Source organism: Dermacentor andersoni, chromosome 5 (assembly GCF_023375885.2).
Source record: "Dermacentor andersoni chromosome 5, qqDerAnde1_hic_scaffold, whole genome shotgun sequence".
Classification (NCBI taxonomy): Eukaryota; Metazoa; Arthropoda; class Arachnida; order Ixodida; family Ixodidae; genus Dermacentor; species Dermacentor andersoni.
Window position 1 is genome coordinate 13,543,288 of NC_092818.1, and position 20,008 is coordinate 13,563,295.

Genomic DNA, 20,008 nt, shown 5'->3' on the forward strand with positions numbered 1-20,008 from the left:
CCGTCTCTCGGTAGCGCCTCAGCAGCGGCGCGCAAGCCTCCACCATCGATGCCGCGAGCTGGGGCGCCGTCTCTCGGTCTGGCGTGACGTCACACGGTCACGTGACGCGCAGCTGTGTAAGGAGGCGCCACCACCACCGATGGGCCGAAAGTGCGAGCAGTATTGCTTTCGCAATAAAAGAGTGCAGACAAAACGTATCCCTCCGGGATAACCGAAATTACCTTAGCAGTATGAGAACAATGTGCATTGTATTTCACGAACTTGTGGCGATGTGAAAGGTAATTTTTAGTCCAGTCCATTATCGGTCCTTTTCCAAATTTGTAACTTGAGAGATGAGTTCAAAATGTGACACATGGTCAAAGTCCTTTGAGAAGCCTAAAAAAAACTATATCAATTTGTGAGTAGTCATTAATGGGCAGCTCAATGTCATCCATTGCCTCGACAAGTGTGGGTGACAGTAGAAAACCCGCTTATGAAACCATGCTGAGAAAAGGTGATCAGGTTGTTTTCTTCTACATATATTGTTATTATTTTTAACATAATGTGCTGAAGAATGTTACAACTGGTACAAGTTTGACATCGCACTTGCGGGTTGAAAACCCTGCTAGGAACTCGAATCAGGATGTGACGTCAAACTCGTGCACCGGTACGTCCCATGCCAAATCGGACTTTTCAACCAGTTGCGGAAAGACATACATAGGCCAATGTGATCGATGTGTGAACAAAAGGCTAAAGGACCATGAGCAATTACTAGGAGGTGCGGCATATCTGCATCTGGGCGAGCATTGTCGAGCATGTGGCTACCTAACAGTTTTCGGAGACACCAACATTCTTTACAAGGAAAGAGATCAAATCAATCGAGAAGTAATCGAAGCGTTTCATTTCAGATCGACTTGGAGACACATGTGATTGCGGGGGCAAGGAGTGACGCGGTCTGTATTTGCCTTAGGATTACGGCCTCCTCCTGACTAAGTGCCGGGTGCGGAGGCGGCATTGTCTGACGAGCTAAGCGGTAACACTTGGTTACTTCGGAATAACTGGTCAATCTGTCCATAGTTTCGAACCACCACACGGAACGGTAACTCTCGGGGGCGCGGAAGGTAAGCGCTTGCGCCGCCGATTGGGCCGTCTCGTTGTGGTTCAGTGAGAGTGCACACTCGCCGGCGTGCACCGGGAACCACTTGACACGGATGGTGCTGCCGCGGTCTTGAAGTTGGAGCTTGCCGATGATGGCGGCCGCCGGCGCGCATATTCGCCCCTTGGCAAAGTTGCGCACGGCGTTTCTCGAGGCGCTGAGCACGGTGCGAAACTCGGCCTCGGTGATCGCCAGAGTGATGGCAACCTCCTCAGCGTCTGTGGCGTTCGTGCATCGCACGCTCGCTGCCGTTGTCTTGGTGCCGGTAGCCGCTGCAACGACCACTGCCGCAAAGCCTTCTCGCTTGTATTCCGCTGCGTCCACGTACAGGGCGTGCGGGTCTTGGGCGTGATGTTCGGTGAGGGCCTTGGCTCACGCCTGCTGCCGTTCTTGGTTGTATTCTGGGTGCATGTTCTTCGGGATGGGCTCCACGTAAATGTGGACCCGCGCCTCCTCTGTGATCTCGCACGGTTGCCGGCTGGGAGCTTGGGGTTTGTAACCCAGGGACGCCAGTATACTGCGACCCGTCTTGGCGGTAGAGAGGCGCTCCATTTGCGCAGCGAGCTGCGCGTCGGCTATTTCTTCTAGTGTGCTATGGACGCCGAGCTGCCGGAGCCGAGCCATACTCGTGGTCTCCATTAAGCCCAGCTCCGTCTTGTAAGCCCGTCTGATCAGCGTGTTGATCTTGGTCCTGTCAGTAACCTGCCATTTGAGGTAGGCCGCGACGTAGGCGATGTGTCTGGTCATAACGACTGGACAAGGCGCACGAGGCTGTCTTCACGGATGCCCGCCCATCGTGTAGAGACTCGGTGTAGAAGCCGGATGGTGTCCATTGCCTTGGTGGTAAGCTTGTTCGTCTCGCAGTTGCGGCCGCTCTTGTTGAGCAGCAGACCCAGGACCCTGATCTTGGGAACTTCGGGGATGCGTTGCCCCGGTGCAGTCATAATCTTGATGTGGTCACACTCCCGAAGGGGTGCACGCTTCCGTCCCGGTCGAAGCGGTGTGAGGACGAACAGCTCGGATATGGCGGGCGAGCACATTAGGCCTGTGCCGTCAAGGTGCTGCTCGATGGCGGTAACCGCCGCTTGCAGCTATTGCTCGATGATGGCGTCGGCGCCGCCGGCCGCCTACAGGGTAATTTCGTCAGCTTAGACCATATGCCGGACGCCGGTCCTCGCTACTGCCCTCGCTACCCCGATCATGACGAGGTTAAAGAGCAACGGCGAGATGACCAAACCCTGCGGAGTGCCCGTATTGCCAAGCTTGTGTTCGGGGAGCTTGAGGTCTCCGGCGTGCAGTTCCACCGTGCGGTTGGCCAAGAAGTCTTGAATATAATTGTAGCTTTTTACCGCCATGTAGAGTCTTGATACTTGTGCTAATATGGCTGAGTGTTTGACTATGTCGAATGCACTTTGTAAATCGAGCCCCAGAATTACTTTGCTGTCTTGTGTCTTGTTGCCGATGATTTCTTGTTTGAGTTGTAACATGGCAACTTGGGTGCTGAGTCTGCACTGGAAGCCGATCATGGTATCAGGATAGAGGCCTTCCTTCTCTAGGTATTCCTGCCACCGGTTGGCGACCACGTGCTCCAGCACCTTGCCCACGCAGGACGTGGGCGAGATGGGACGCAGGTTGCCGATGTCCAGTGGTTTGTCCGGTTTCAGAATCAGGATCATTCTTGCCGTTTTCCGCTGTCGGGGGAGCTTGCCCGAATGCCAGCATTCATTGAAGTAATGGATTGGGGCCTCTATGGAAGCATCGTCCAGGTTGCGTAGCATCTTGTTGGTAACGAGATCGGGGCCGGCTGCTGAGCTGGCGTTGAGCTCGTGCAGCGCTACCCGTACCTCTGTTATTGTAATGTCTCGGTCGAGCAACGCGTTGGGCAGCACCCCGTAGTGCGGGTGGGTTTCCGTTGGCGTGTCTGGCAGATACTTGGCTTCCAGACTCTTGATAACAGCGTCTTTTCCTTGTTGTTGTGTGATGGTGTGCATGAGGCGGGCCAGGCGGTCGCGCTGGTATGACTTGGTCTTTGATTCGTCTAGTAGGTGCCGAAATAGACTCCATGCGCAACTGCGATGCAGTGCCCTGTCAGATCGAATGATTAATCGTGGTATTCGTTGGCTTTTCTTTTGTTCACCGTGGGTTGCATGTAGGAGGGATTGGCAGCATATATATTTTCTTCCCTTTTACTAAATCCAGTCACAAGTCTGAGCCCGTCCTTGTCAAATTTCTTACGCTTCTCCCGTCTTTAACTGCCCCGTTTTAAGTATATCTTTATCTGGGACATCGTGGGTCGTTAACGAGGTTCGTTAACTATTAGGATGGACTCCAATATTGTTCATGCTAATAATGAAACTGCTTTATTTTTGAAATATTGACCATACAAATATGTGGGCTTGCTAAAGCTATGGGTTTGGTTTGAGTGGCAGTGCCCGACGGCTGAGGCAGTCCAAAGCACGCATGTCATATGCACTTAGTAGTACCTAGCACTGCACATTTCACAACGGTTTGCTAGACGTTTCTACTATTTTAACAGTGGCAAAATTTTACGACAATATATGAATCATGTGACGTATATTTGTAATATCGCTGTCAGTCTTTCTAACGACTATTAATTGAGTACTTCAATCTTAACAAAAAAGTGCGCGAAAAAGACGCAGACAAGAAAAAGAGAACCCACAAACACGGATGCTCATGTTTGTCGTTTCCCTCTTGCTTGTCTATGTCTTTATCGCACACTTTTTCGTTAAGATGAAACCACACCAACTTGCTCAGCTCTGTTTTGATGAACTGAGTATTCGTTGGTCAGGCACGTCGTTAACATCGATGGTGCATACGAAGACCTTAGGCAGAAAATAAGGAAGGGACGATGATAGAGACAGAAGGGAAGAAGCGTATAGGAACGCCCCCTCCTTATTATTCTTTTGCGCTGTTACATAAGTTGCGATGAACCAACTAGCGCAGCAATCAACCATTCAAGGCGCATCTTGTTCTAACACGGGGGGAAGAGCATTTTCTCTTGGATAAAGTTGTCTAGCAGGCATGTAACGGTTGCAGAATTGTTTAGGCCAAAAATATTTTAACGCGACGATTTGTCGAAAAATACCAGAGAAATATGGCACGTAGCTAATACCTTAGCACCTTTCTTAATAGTCATACCATAACATACATACATCAAAATACTTTCAACGATAATTTCACTTTCTCTCTCAAGAGGAATCGAGGGACAAAAATAATGGCAACAAATGGCTCATCTCAATGCTTTAGGGAAGAGCGGAAACATCCTGCTTACGAACTCGGACAGGGCAGAAGGTTTTAAGCGAAAAATATAAGACATGCGACGTTACCGATTTCTGCGCATACGTATTGTACATGGCTGTTGCATATCATGTGAAAATCAAGTCAGGCGAAAGTATCTGACATATGAAGCATGCTCAGGTTCAAAAGTCATATCGCTTTTATTCGCATAGAATTATCCACCTAGTGTGCATGGCCAAAAGAAATAAAGAACATCCGCTTTCATTAGACCCTGTGAAAGTGGATGTACAGCGAAGCTGTTGCCAACGTTCGACAAGTACAACCGACGTACAAGTAACATCACCTCGACTGACGTTAGAACACATTTCACAAGTACCACTACCACACGCGACGTTCGTCACGCGCGAACGCGCGTTTGCGCAAGTGCAGCCGACATCGTCATTCTTCTAGGCCCTCCGCCAGACGCAAATTCCTTATTGCGCTTTTTGCGACCTACCGGCCTTTGTGAAAGTCTTTAACTGGAACGCCTTTTTTGTGTGTGTGTCTCCGTGTGTGCGTGTTCTTTTTTTTTCTTTTTTTAACGCATTCCTCTCTGTCCTCTTTCTAACCCCTATCTCCCATCCCCAGAGTAGGGTCGCAAACCGGAGACTGATATCTGGTTAACCTCCCTGCCTTCCCCTTTATCTCTATCTCGCTCTTATTGAACTAAATGTTTAAAAGTAAATTGCGTCGGAAAAATACGTAGAGTACGAATTAGAGGCAAGCTACAGACATGAAGGCTTCGGAATAAACGAGGAACCATAATTCTGTAACGCGCAAACTGAAAGACAAAGCCCTTTTCCGGCTGCCGTTCGAGGTATGCCTGAGTGGCCGCGGCCGCTAGGTGGGCGGTACTCTTTTCCGACAGTGTTTGCCACAATGTCGATTAGTTCGCAGTGCACGCTGTGCGAGGATATAACGGGCAGAGCGGCCGCGCATCAAGGACAGATACATTGCGTGCACACGTTTGTCACTCGCGCACGTAAATTCTGCTAGTGTTTTTTTCTAACAAACTAATTGATTGCCCAATTCGGTTCATATTCAATAATAATGTTGTGTCGCCGAAGCGTGTACGGCCCTGTACTGTCACCGATTACCGAGTGGCTGTGAAGCATTTGGTTCGCGAATAGCTTCAGCCGACGTGGAAAGTCGTGAAAGCCTGGCCTTTTCCGGCATTTTCTCCATCCGAACCATCCACACGCATGAGGCGAGACACGAAAGCCGATGCAGGTATAGATATAAGTGGTAATCCCAAGCTAAGCCAGGTAACGCATTTGCAGAGTCGTGTTTAGCTCACTTGAAACTATGCAGCGCACTTGAACGCGTGCTCACATGGCGGTTTAAATTTTTTGATCATTCTGAGTTAATAAATATCTCTGCTATGTCTCTTTCTGTCTCGTTGCCATGTTCATTATTCAGCAATTTCGTATATTATTCGTATTGTATTTCACGTGCGATAACGTAGACCTAGGCCCAAACAATGAAATGTTCCTTTCCTTCGATCGCTTCCTAACCTTACGTGAGGCCTCCTTACAGAAAAGACCGATGGAGGAAGCAAGCGTACTCTGAAAGCTCCCTTCGCCCGTCGTTACGTAAGGAATGGTTGCAACATGCCTGCGTTCGAGATGATCTGTTAAGAGCTTTACGCGAACACCATTATTCAATAAAAAGATTCATCGTCGCATAATTTTTAAATTGAAGTGCTGATGTAGAGACACGTGCACGCTTTCTTCGACATTTGTTTAAGAAACGTAAAAAAAGTACCACATTATAGCGCAGAACTTGATAGGCTCCAGCAACGCTGGCATGCAACACCTAGCAACGCTGTAGCAACGTCTACGAACACTACTCATTCCGAACGTGCGACTCAAACGAACATGCCTGGCAAGACGTACCATGCTCGCGCTTCTCCGCAGGCGGGCGACAGTGCGCATGCGCAAGCAGACATCACGTGGCTAAGCAGTGAGGTGAAGCGCTCGTTCAGGGCCAGGAGCTGCGTAAGGACGCATGAAGGTAGCTTCAGAGTCACCTTACGCTGAGGAAGCACCAAGGAGCCTTCGCTGAGGGTGCCTCAGAAAGGAAGCTCTCAAAGTGACATAAGGTGGCCTCACCGCAATGAAGGCTTTCTTACTGAGGTAAGGAGGGTTTCATTGTTTGGCCCGTAGTCTTCTTGGACGCATTTTTTTTTACTATGAGGTCAGGCGAGCCTACCCCCAACATAGTCTATGGTAAAATGTGGTCAATTTTCGATTCTATTAGCGCTAATTACGGCCGTGCCGCTACTTCTACCTACTTTGAGCCGGATTATCACTTCTTTTGGGCACCTTTCAGATATTGCCACGCGTGAGCTCTGTTTATTCCAAGCGAACTCGCTTCATTTTCCAAAAGTGTGTCGTACGTCGGCTTTGCCTTAACGCGTCTACATCTACGGCAGTGCACTTTTTTTTTACAGAGGCTATGTGCAACATGGTTAATGTTTTATTGAATTGGCGGTAATTACGCCCATACCTTAGATTTGTACTTTGCGACAAATTGCCGCTTCCTGTTTAGTTGAGACCTAAATTTTCATACTGTGTTCGACTCGCTACGACGCTCTGGAGACTCGAAAGAGCCGTTTATTTTTCCGGAAGCAGTTAAATATAATGTGATCCCAGATACGCCAACCTCGTGGGAAATCATTTAATACCCCGTCTTTAAAAAGGGAGCATGCTCGTGTTCTAGCTGACGATGAAGATGGACGTTACGTAATTTAAATGGACTTTCAGAGGGCCTAGTTGATGCATAATCGACATGATTAAACAGGGTAACAAAAACAAAAGACTGATACGGCACTAAAGAAAAGGATAGACATGGGACGCTTGTCCCGTGTCTATAGCCATATTGTTTCGTGTCGTGCCTGTTTTTTGCCCTGTGCAACAATGTCAAGCTATGGGACTTCTTCATCGCCGAATGCAGTGGTTGCTAACTGTAGCGTGTGTCTACTAGGCCATGGAAGTCATGTCTTGTGATTCAATGCACTTCAGTGCAGACTAAAGGTTCCGTTTTTTGCGGAAGGTCCATCACGGTGGCTGCTGGACGCCTTTGTAACTGAAATCTGCAGCGTGCCGGTAGTCATAATTCGCCATTTTGCCTCGCTGGCTCATAAAATCTTGTGTGCGCCGGTTTTCACAGCACTCGGAAACCGTGTAGCTCTTTATCTTTCCATAAAATATCTAGTAGTATGATAAACTATTGAAGGAGCAAAAAATCACTTAATACGATTGGCTACTATATACATCTCGCCAGTGGTCTGCTGTTTTTGTTTTTATTTCATCCTATTTCTTTAACACTAGAAGCTCATAGAAATATAACAGTGGCGTCCTGCGAAAGATCCCTTTCAGTCACTGTATGCTTTGTATGTTAGTTTCGAAAGCGTTGTTTTTTTTTTCATTCCTTTCTTTCTTTATGAGAAAGAAGTGGAATCCTTCATGGTTACTTGTGGCTTCTTCAACGTACAAGCCTTATATTTATGATGGTTCATCTTCACTAAGTGCGTTGGCCAAGTAGACGTGGCGTCTGTCCTCTGGTTACGAGATCACTTGCTCTATTCCCGCTCTTGGCAGCCGAATATACTTGGAGTTTGTAAGTGTATACACAATTAAGAGGATGCGTAATAACTCCTCAGGATGATAATTATTCTCAAGGCCGCTGCACTGCTTAGCAGGCTGCACACATTTGAAACATAAACCTGTGTAACCTTGAAATTTCCCTTCGAGCGCAAAAAAAGTGTTAGCGTCATTATGAATATGAAATTATTACGCTTTTGAATACTGAGCATCTGTCTCGATTATAAGGCTTATGCTTAAATTTTTCTCCACCATCAGAGCCTCCGGAGCCCCCAACTGACCTCAAGGCTACTGAAGTGAAGAGCCGCTCGTTCAAGCTCAGCTGGACGCCTTCCGTAGGAACCAACAACGCCGCTTCCACATACCACGTACAATGCACGCCCGAGACTGGTAAGATGGCTTGATGAAACACACGGGGGGCGGAAAACACTACTAGAGTAGCCTCGGGCATACACTGGTCGTTATTCACGAGGGATTATTGAGAATGGAGGAGGTGTGATTTTGAAATCGTTGCAACAAAAGTGTTGTTCAATACGCACTACACTCTATCCTCAGACAAAAACGAAAGAAACAAACAAACAATATTCGGGAGGGTCGAGCGCTAGTCATAAAAAAATGCAGTTCCGAAGACTGAGCAGCTAAACCTGCCTCAGCTCTGAGTGACCCGTTAAGCCTGTCAAGCAAGCAATCAGCTTTCTCCAGGGGCATAACGTGTCCACACCGCCACGTGTTGTGGCGTGGAGCATGCGTCACGTGCAATCGCCATCACAGGGCGCGCTTTCCATGCAATGTGAAACTGAGTATATTGTCACGTGGTAGTGACGGTGAAAAAAGCAATACGGTGGAATACAAAACTTGCTTTTTAGTGGGCGAACCAGTGGCCACAAAAACAGGCTACACTTATAGCTCAACGATAGCGGCGAACACGGTCGGCGATCGTCGAAAATCTGATCAGCGGGTCAAGCGCGTCGGCTTTTATACAGCAGTCGTCGAATGTTCCAGACTAATCGTTCGGACCCGCGTGCCTTCCACAAAGTTCTACACCATTCGCGTCACGCGATGAAATCAGATAACACAAGGTTCGGCGACAACAGACAGCCGGGTAGAAGCATCGATAACTTTCCAGAAACTTCGGATACATGCAGGCGCGTCCCGCGCTGTGCGATTACATTTTTTAGGCGGCGAAACGTGGTCGCCCGATAAAGATAAGTACACGTGTCAATATTCCTTGTGAAGCCCACTAACTCCTCAGCGTCAGGTCTCGAACTGACGCCTAATTCAATGTTCATGTAATTTCGCGCGTCATCTAATGGTATATATTTTTCTGTGGTCTTGAGCCTCCTATGGTGTAAGAGGTAATTATAAGAAAAATAGCCATCTAACAGAACGAATGAACGGAGATTCCTACATCAAACGCACGGAAAGCTTGGCTCTGACGAAAGCACCGCTCGCCACCATGAATGATACACACTCAAAAATATTTGCTGTTGTCCATGCTCCGCCTACAGGTGCAGCCGTCAACGCTTCGGTCGAAGGGACTGCGACCTTGGTGTCTGTGAGGCCTCTCAGACCTGCTTTCACGTACCGCTGCCAAGTTCGCGCTCAGAACGACATCGGCATAGGCGACCCCAGCAAGGATTTGGAAGTGACCGCAGGTATCGAAGGTAAGCGGTTTCTTGTAATATGTAAGCGTGCGCTTTTATGGTACTGAATGACGTCCTAAAAACGGTGGGCCCCATGTTTTCTTCTGGGCCCTCCAGTTTTGTAGAATAGCGCATTTTATCACCAGTGAAATGTGCTCTGTACCAAAGTTACGAGAAACCTGACGCTGTGTTGCGTGGGCAGCGAGAGCGAGTAGGAACAGCTAGGCAAAGAAAGTGTGCTTAAACGAAAACATACAAAGCTTGAGTACGCGGCATTGTGCATTCATTTGGAGACTTAATTTGGTTTTTTGCAACATTATATCACCTTTCACTATAATATTCGACTTTACGTTACATTGAAGACGTCGGCATGACCGCTTTTCATGTTTACTTAGTTTAACAGCAGCATCACATACTGTGTCTTTCAACCAGAATTTTATGTCTACGACAAGGCATAAGAAATAACATTTTCCTTTTTTGAACTTATCTTTCCTTGTCTAAATCTATTGTTGCTGATCACACTTATTGCATTGATTTCTCATTTGTATTCACATATTTTTGTTCTTAAGGCAACGTCTGAGCTGTTATTCACAGTTGCACGAGTGTGCCTGGAATAAACAATTTCTCTTGCATTTTCTGGAGTTCACAGCAATGAGGAGAGATTCGTCAGCTTAATTCCGCGCTTGCTATAAAGAAAAGTATATATAAGACTGGAATACGTTTTAATTTTGTCCCTGTTTTGTTTGGTTTCGTAAAATAAATTAGGTGACGCAGTCTCCGTAACTCACTAAATTACATAATAATTTCCGCATTTGCCCTAACAACAAACATTCTCGCACGTACGGGGTGCTTTTTTTGTTTGAGACTACACAGAATCTTTAAGAATCGCCTATGGCATGTGGCGTAACTGGAGTCCTTCGACTGAATTACTCGAAGCGGCGGACATTAATTGCATGAGATATGGAAATGCATGAACGTATGATTAAAAATCCACTGTATCCAAAAATCCATTGTAGCCAGTACGTTTCAGAGTCATGTGCAGTTGGAGCGAATAATCAGGATGGCACTGGATTAAAGATATGTGCCGTCCCCCATGTGATAAAAAGGCACTGTTGTTCCACTCACTTTTTGTTTTCAGAATAGGTCGTTTACGCATTCAAGCACCAAAGTAACAGACGCCGACGTATTTCGTTGCCGACTTCAGGAACTACTATCTGAAAAGTGGTGTCATCCTCAAAATTAGTTCCACTTGGATACGCCTTGCCAACTCACTGCTGCACATCGTAAATTGCAGTATGTGACGTCGAGTATTTATTTAAAAAGGTTGATTGGTGAAATTTTGGTAATTCGTTGATTATGCATTTGGATTTCATGTGTCGGCAACGTACACCTTCTTGAGCAATCCAGCTCGATGACTACAAGTGGTCAGGAGCTTTCAGCTCCTGACGACTTAAAAAAAGATCTGTATGATCTAAAAATAAAGTATCCAGTATTGACTTGTAAATATTATATACGTAGGCGGAAATATCTGAGAAAGAAAAGCTACGAGCATATACGGCGAAAGGATGCTCGTAGAGGGCTCTGCTCATTCCACGGTGTTCCTTTTCTGTCTTCCGAACAGTGCCAGGAGGTCCTCCTCTGGAGGTGAAAGCCATCGCCGTTGACTCCCAGTCTATCCGGGTCACCTGGAAGGTGAGTGTCAACGACGCGACAGATAAGCTGCCACCGAGGCTCGTGCAGCATCCGAAACGACAGGTGCGGTGTGTCAGAATCTAGAATGTTCAAGATGACTCAGTTATATTGCATAATGACGCTAACTACTGTGAGAGTAGTATACATGAAAAAAGCTTGCTTTCCTGCGGCAAACAGCGGCTGTAATTTCAGCCTGACTGCTACTAGAAATGTTTTTTTTATGTACCCCTATTGCATGTCTGAGAACATAAAGAAATGTTTCCAGTTCCCAGGAGTAATGTTTATGCAACGCATGTTTTTATAGCTACAGTGATATCTGAATCAAATGGAATAGCATATTTCATCAGTTAGACCTTCCCGCAGATGCACAGTCTGCTATAAGCGATGCCTAAGAACGTATTGTAAAATAAAACATTTTCTAGTGTATGGCTAAGTATATCGTACAAAATGTGGCGTTGTTCTTAATGGACGTTTTTCTAGTAGCATCGGTTGGCTACTATTTCCCTTAAAATGGGCAGGCGTCCGTAATTTCATTCCATAGCACTGCAGTAACGCACCGTCGTATTTACTGTAATTTCCCATAAAGAATGCGGACTTCTGTAATTCCATTGCATGGTAACATAATAACCTGCAGTCAGATTTAAAACACTTTTAGCAGTTTTTCTCTGAATTCCCAAAGTGTGATTTCTATGAAAGCGAACCTGCTACGTAAATTATTCATAATTCAGATAGTATCCCGTTTAATGAAGGTGTCCTTCGTAGGCCTTGCTTCAAAGTCTCTTGCTTTACCATGAACAAGTTACATATTAGTTTACTAGTTGTAGATTGCGTCTGAAGCAAGGCAAATAAAAAAAACGCTTTGAAAGAGCTGTCGGGCAACAAAACCAAAGCAACAGCTGATGCCAACACGACAGTAGGGTAGCCCTTATCTGAAGTAATAATTATAAGTCCCTGTACCTCAACGAAGAAGGCAGGAAGCAGTCAAGGCCAATAAACGAGGAAAATTGGTAGAAAATATAACAAACAAGTGCAATTGTCCGGTGGCAGGCTGCAATGAATCACTAAATAGCAACATTTCCGATTGGAAATCTATGTTTTCGTACGAATTTTAAAAGAAGTGTAATGTGTCTAGCAATAAACCAGAACCTTGTAGTGCAAGATCGTCTTAGGTGATTACACTTTCTGGACAGTAATTTTATTTTTCGGATTCTACAATATACAAAAGACGAATGGTCTTGGGCAAGCTTTTTGTATGTACGCCCTAAGTATTTACTGCAAAGACAGCATGAACAAGCACCTTATTTTGAAATACCGTCGAGTGACGTTTGCGTCCGTAGGAAAGACCGCTAACGTAAAGTGATTTGTTAAATCAGTGAGAAGGTAGAAAGTAAATGACTTATTGCACACGACAAGTTTGGTGACGTTGTTCAAATAAAAAAAAAACGCTTTTGAGGCTGCATTTTCAATATTGGTGCAATTCAGGCTTGAAAATGGCAGGATGCTTGATCGGTTGGCCCCGAAATGGACACAGGAAATAACTTCTGGGGCGCCAAATTGTTGCGCAGTGCGCTCTCGCTACGCCACAATTTACCGCAATTTTGACACTTGAAGAAAAATGCTTGAGGTAAAAAACAAAAGAAAAATATCATTATAAAGTAGCCCAGTTGGCCTCTGCGATCCAATGCACAAGGCACAGCACGTTTTTATGACCCGGTGATTTGGCGTTCAGTTTGTGCCACGACTTGGTTTCATACAAAATAGTCCTCTGGGAGGAGGTAAACCAAATGATAAGGAAACAAGCAACTTAAAAGTCGAAGTGATTAAGTTTGTGAAAAAAGCTGCCATATGGTAAAGTTTCAGCTCTCGCATGGCAAGCTCGATGAAAGACTAACAAAGGCACCACGCTTCATCTATAAAACATAGATATCTGGTGCTGTGAAGGGTGCAGTGATTTTTTTCTTGATAAACATTGGCACGTTGAACTCTTGGTTGAGCTACAGTGAGGAACCTATTTTAATTTGAACTGATAGTGAAGTTGGGATTGCTGACAAGAAGAAGAAGAAGAAACTTTAGTAAAGAAGTGTCCGGTAGTTCTTGATGTGATGGCCTCAGGTGACGGCTCGAAGTCCTTGGACTCGAGTGGCATCTTCGGCTTGCCGGACGGCCCAGAGCTGGTCTGCCAGCTCTGAACTTCTGATAACCGCCTCCCAGTGGCGGCGACGCCTACGGAGAAGGTCCCCGGCGGCTCCCGCATCCGGGGCGGCGTCGGGAAGAAGCGAGCTCGAGCCTTCTCCTACTCTGGCAACGGCCGCGATTATGGACGCGTCGCCAACGGAGCTGGTTTGATTACAGTTGTTGCCGGCGCACTCCCAGAGCATGTTTAGCAGCGTTTCTCTCTGTCCGCATGTTTTACACGCGTCTGTTGGATATAAACGCGGATAGCAGTGGTGTAAGATAGTGGGGCTAGGGTAGGTGTGTGTCTGGAGCAAGCGTAAAGTTACGGCCTCGTTCCTGTTCAATTTATCGTGCGGTGGCGGGAATGTGCGTCTTTCGAGTCTGTAGTGTTGGGTGAGGTCTCCGAACGTGGTTAGGCGATCGCCCCACGCCCAGTGTATTTCTTGTTGATGTGTTTCTGCTGTAGTGTCCCGATCCGGCAGATCCGATGCCCCGCTCTCGGGGGCGGAGGCGGTCACATAATCAGCGGCGGCTCGGCGTGTGAGACCTCGAGCCATGGCGAGGGCCGCCTCGTTGCCCGCGAGCGGAACATCGGTGTGTGCCGGGGTCCAGAGGAGGAAGACCGTAGAAGTTTGGGGTTGCGAGGGCGATGACGAGTCGCCGTCGTCAGAAATTTGGAGTATGCGGGCCTCTTCTCGCGAGACACGACCGCGCGCGAAGCCGCGCATTGCCGCCTGCGAGTCGCTGATAACGATCGCAGCGTTCGGCACCGCGACGAGTGCTAGGGCTATGGCGGCTTCTTCGGCCACCTCCGTGTGTCCCGTGGTCACCGTGGCGCTCGCGAGGCACTTACCCGAGCGGTCTACAACCGCTATCGCGTGTGCGCTTCTCCCTCCTCCATATCGCGCCGCGTCTACGTACACCGCCTCGTTGCTGTTACCAAACTTTTTCTGAAGGTCACTTGCTCGTTTGTTGCGTCTCCCGGCGTGGTGCGTCAAGACAAAAAAAAATTACAAGTTCCATTCAGGTGCTAAAATTTTCAGTAACATAGGCGATTTATCCTTATTCCCATCAGCTTGACCATACATGTTGTAGTCTAAACAACCTCATTCGTAAACTTCGTTTCAGCGAATGCCAAAAATGTAACCACATGAGTGCTGCATAAGTAACAACTTTGCTGGAGCAGAAAACAACAGTACAAGGTATTGACAGGAGTTATAATAGCTCATCTTGCCGAAATTTCAAATGAAGAGCGTATCTCAAAAGTGTCTGCCTGAAACTGGTAGGTTCCCATGATGTTGGCCACCGAGATATGAAAGAAAAATAAAACAAAGCATGGATGCATGCTCTGAGCTACACACAGCGGTGCATAAAGTCAAGAAACGAGAACGAGCTCACGAGCTGGCCAGTTTACCACAACTTTTCTTCGAAGAAAGCGCAAGCGAAAGACGTAACACAAACAGTTAAGCTACTATACGTGACGAATAAATATCGGAACACGGCAGTCAGATAACAGCCTCCCTCACCGGCAACAATGTCCTCGAGGCACGCAACACCAACGCGCAGTTCGACGAGCACATGCGCTGTGCTGCAAATGCAAAGTATTTCTTTTAAGATCCCTTCAGGTAAGCGCAATTCTCCGAACACTATCAAAGCTCACTGACCAAAACGTAGCAGCTCAGGAGACGTAGAAGGCGCAATCCTGGGCCCCTCCAGTCAAGCGGTGAAACAAAAACTGTCTTGCCGCAACCGCTTACACACTGAGTCGCTCAATTTTTCACCCAATAGCATGCACTGCAGAACGCTCCCTGCAGCATCTGCCACAGTGGAGCACATGCTTGTCAGGGCAGGCGGCGGAAAAAAACTGCACCTGCGTATTGTGCGAGGCACCACCATTTTCGCTACAGGCATTGCATAATCACTTTCTTGCTCGTATTTTCTTTCTCCCTCTTCAGACAGTACGCATGCGCGTGACTTGATAAAAGAAATCTCGTCATCTTTTCCAATACAGGCATGGTGCCGTAACATTTACAGGAAAAAGAATGCGTGTAACGAAAGGGCATATATTACAGTGTACGCGAGCTGCCGTTCATTCAGGTATCACTGGTAAATAGAGCTTGGGATCGTACTGAGAAGCAGGAGGTCAAAGACTACTGCGAATGTTGCATAGCAGTATTCGGGGACTCGTTAGTAAACATGAATGTTCATCCCGTAAACACAGCGCATCTCGTGGTTATCGCGCTTGCATGTGCAAGAACTGCGACATATATGTATCCAACGTTTAAGTGGCGCCTATGTACTGTCGCAAGGCTCAGCTAAGAGTATGATGTTCGCATCTCTATCGACGATCTTACAATAATTCTTGGCGCAAATATTTATTTATTTATGAATTTATTCATTTCTGTACTGTAAATATCGCTGGTAAGTACAGATGGAAACGAATAAAGAAAGGGAGAAGAGAATGTATTTAAAAAAAATCTAAAATAGGTGTAAATAACAATAAATGCAGACACACAGAAAACACAAAATATATGGAAGGGGAAAATATAAACTAACGTATTAGAAATTAGCGCCATAGAAAATAAATGAGTAGGAAAGCATAAATTTGACAAGCGAGGTAAGCCCCATCAGCGAAAACATAGCAGTTGTGGTATACCCTTACGAAATCTCTCTCGAAAATTTATAGACAGTCTATAGACATCTGTCTACGATGGCCATAGACTTTTTGAAGATATTTCATTAGACTAGTCGATAGGCAGTCTATAGGCTTATGGCCTTACACTTCTTGTAAATTCCTCTATGAAATGTAAGTTATAAACTGTCTATAGAATAATGAAAATTCCCCTTTGTAGACACATGTTTGCATAATGTCCATAGACAAAACTGTATAGGCTTATACAGTTCTAGTTTTGTAGAATCAAGTCTCTGCAATGTCTACAGGCAAATGTCTATAGACTATTCCTATAGAAGCTGCATAGACAGTCTATCGACTTATGGCCTGACACTTCTTGTAGACTAGTCTATTATATGTCTCAGTCTATAGATTGTCTACAGATTAGGGAAATTCACGTTTGCAGGCAAATAACTGCAGAACGTCTATAGACAGAAGGTTATAGGCTTAGCAGTTCTACTTTTGTAGACGGACGTCTGTGCAATCTCTACAGGCAAATGTCTATAGACTATCTATAGACGATTCCTATAGGCCAGTCTATAGACAGTCTATGGACTTATGCCCTTACACTTTTTGTAGACTAGTCTATAAAATGTCTGTCTATAGATTAATGAAAATTCATGTCTGTAGGCAAATGTCTCCAGAACCTCCATAGACAAAAGTGTGTAGGCTTATACAGTTCTGCTTTTGTAGACTGAAGTCGACAAAAGCAGAGAATGAAATTAGAGTGTTCCTATAGACCAGTCTGGTCTATGCACTTGTGGCCTTACACTTTTTGTAAATTGTGGTCTACAGATTGCCTATAGACAGTTTCTGTAGACCACTCCATAGCTAATCTCTACAGGGTGTTTCAGCTAACTTTAGCCAAGTATGAAAAAAAAAAAAAACAAGCGCTATGCCTGTCGAATTGGCGCAGTACTGTTCTGAGCCATTTGGAGCGCGTCATATTATTTCCAACCCGCCAAGCTAGGTAATTAACAAATATGGCTTAATTAACTTTTAAATTGTGAGTTTTGTGACAATCTTCAATACAGAAGTTGCAGCGCTTGTGCAGAAACATCGAAATATTTCATCTATGCTAACTGCCCTGTCACTGAAAGTCTATCGCCGTCACCCACGGCCTGTTCAATTGACCTCTGTGCGTAGGGCAGCCTTTGCTAATTCTTTCAACTTACATTTGAGGTAACTGAAAGCGCTGCACCTTAGCCGGCAGTCACGTGGTATTTTCTAAAGTTTGCGCACTTTAAAGAAAGCTTGGGAAAAATTAAACATGACAGTTAGCATGAAGGAAATATTCCAATGTTTCTGAACAAGCACTACAACATTTGTATTGAGCATTTCTCGCTGTTTACTATTTAAAAGTTAAGCAATATTTAATTACCCAGATTGGCGGATTGGAAAAAAAATATCATGACGTGCGTCATATGACTCAGAACAATACTGCGCCAGTTCGACACGCGTGGAGCCAACGTTTCTTTTTTTAATACTGATTTCAAGTTAGCTCAAAGACCCTGTAGACTTTAATCTTAATTTTTTTTTCCACTATTGTCAATACTGGGTGTCCCAGCTAACATAAATTTAGCGATGCTGTTCAACGAAGAAGAATATTTCATGAAGACGGTGCAGCAAGATCTGATTTTAAGACCTATGGGGCTCAGCCGTTAGAGATCTGACCTGTGGTCTTTGTATAATAGTATAACTTTGACTGTGTTTTCTTTATTCTTTTATTTTCATTGACCACAACTTGGCTAAAATAGCTGGGACAACCATAGACTAGCTATATAGACGACGTTTTGCCAACTATGTTTCGCAGGGGATATTATTCTGATTACATACAAACACTCGCTGCTGGGGATTAATAAGCAGTCCGTTCGCAGTGTCTAAAAAATTCATTGCCTCCGCTATGAGTATGGGAACATGCGTAAGGAACTGTACATAGCAAATCATACATGCGGATAGAAGCGGTCGAACAGTCTCAAATACATGTAGCCGTGAATCTTAATGAAAGACTGCGTGAGCATTTATGCGCGAGCACATTTAAGAAATATCACAGTTGCATGCAATGCATCCGCTTAAATGAAATTTGTTAGCTATCTGCTATCTACAAGTTAGTTTAAATTTTTGTTTACGTGTGGCGGCAAAAAAAAAAAAATTTGAATGTATATTACGCATGTGGACCTGTTGCTTCTCATCTACACTTATTCATTAATCTCAATAGATTAATAATGCTCCTGAAAGAGCAGCACTCTCATATGTTGCATAAAGAGAAAGGAATGAAGCAATTTCACTAATGCTGAATCATGCAGTGCAAAGAAAAAACATGTGCACCGATATTGAATTAGCTCATTTTATTGCACGGTGTATTCATTTTATTAAAATGCAGGTTTTACGCTGTGATCGAAAGAGACTATTTACAAGTTTACTGACTGCTTCCCCTTGGCAAGCACGGTCGCCAGGCCGGCCTTAATCTTCATGTCATATGCCCCAAAGGTGCTGCAAACAAGTAGACGCAACAATGTGAGGCAAAAATAATAATTGTGTATTCTTTGTATGTTTATTGAGCAGCTTAATATTGTCGCGTATACCCTGCCGAAGTATACACGCTGAATGAGGATGCAGGCGTTGGTACTTCAGGAAACCTAACCGTTGACGCGCGATCCGAGACGAAGAGGGGGTAGTGCCACACGATGTGGCACTACCCCCTCTTCAAAAAAAAAAACTAATACTAAAAGAATGAAAACATACATAGGCTTGACGTGAGAGCGCCGAGATGGCCTAGGACGAACACATGGGCCATAGTCAGAATCACTGTGGTGTGCGGTGTAGTCACAAGGCACTGAGGGACGAGCAACAACAAAAACTAACCTAAGCGGCTGAAAACGTCGAATTTTAGGGACTATGGTACGGCTTCAACCGCACAACATGCACAATCTCAGATTGCGGTTGTCGACGTCGGGGAGGCTGGCTTCTGTCAGGAAGGACTTCGTAATTCACGTCACTAATTCGCTTCAACACTTTGTAAGGTCCGAAGTAGCGACTCAAAAGCTTCTCGGATAGTCCTTTTCGGCGCACGGGAGTCCAGACCAAAACTTGATCGCCAGGTTGAAACTCGACTTGTCGATGGTGGAGATTGTAACGTTGCGCAGCGATGCTCTGTTGTTTCTTTATGTGCACTCGGGCAAGCTGACGGGCTTCTTCCGCGTGCTGCACGAAGAGTTCGGCATCTTGGGTGAGATCGAGGTGATCGATGTTGTCGCATGGCAGCATTGCTTCTAACATAGTATGCACTTCACGGCCGTAAACGAGCTAAAACGGCGTGAAGCGTGTTGTTTCTTGCGCAGCAGTATTATAGGCAAACGTTACGTATGGGAGTATCTCGTCCCACGTCTTGTGCTGTACGTCTACGTACATAGACAGCATGTCAGTCATCGTTTTGTTCAGTCGTTCGGTCAAGCCATTTGTCTGGGGATGATAGGCAGTTGTCCTTCGATGGGTTGTGCAGCTGAGTTTAAAAACGTGTTCAATGAGCTGCGCTGTAAAGGCTTTGCCTCGGTCTGTGATGACGTGCGATGGGGCGCCATGTCGTAGGACGACGCTCTGTATGAAAAACTGGGCAACCTCGGAAGCTGTGCCTCGAGGCAACGCCTTTGTCTCAGCATACCGCGTTAAATAGTCTGTGGCGACGATTATCCACCTGTTGCCAGAAGATGACCGTGGAAACGGGACCAGAAGATGCATGCCGACCTGGTCGAAAGGTTTGCCAGGTGGGTCAATCGGATTCAGCAATCCC

The 20,008-nt window shown here is 45.9% G+C and overlaps 1 protein-coding gene across 2 annotated transcripts in view; it reads left to right on the top strand.

The window, feature by feature from the left end:
• The window catches only part of LOC126529843 (cell adhesion molecule Dscam1-like), a 1,068,543-nt gene that overhangs the window by 502,924 nt on the left and 545,611 nt on the right, over window positions 1-20,008 (top strand). For both annotated transcript variants that reach the window (XM_055070116.2, XM_055070117.2), the window contains exons 20-22: window positions 8,296-8,427; window positions 9,546-9,701; window positions 11,302-11,372. In XM_055070116.2, coding sequence (XP_054926091.1) covers window positions 8,296-8,427; window positions 9,546-9,701; window positions 11,302-11,372 — 359 coding nt within the window. The remainder of the gene's footprint in view (window positions 1-8,295; window positions 8,428-9,545; window positions 9,702-11,301; window positions 11,373-20,008) is intronic.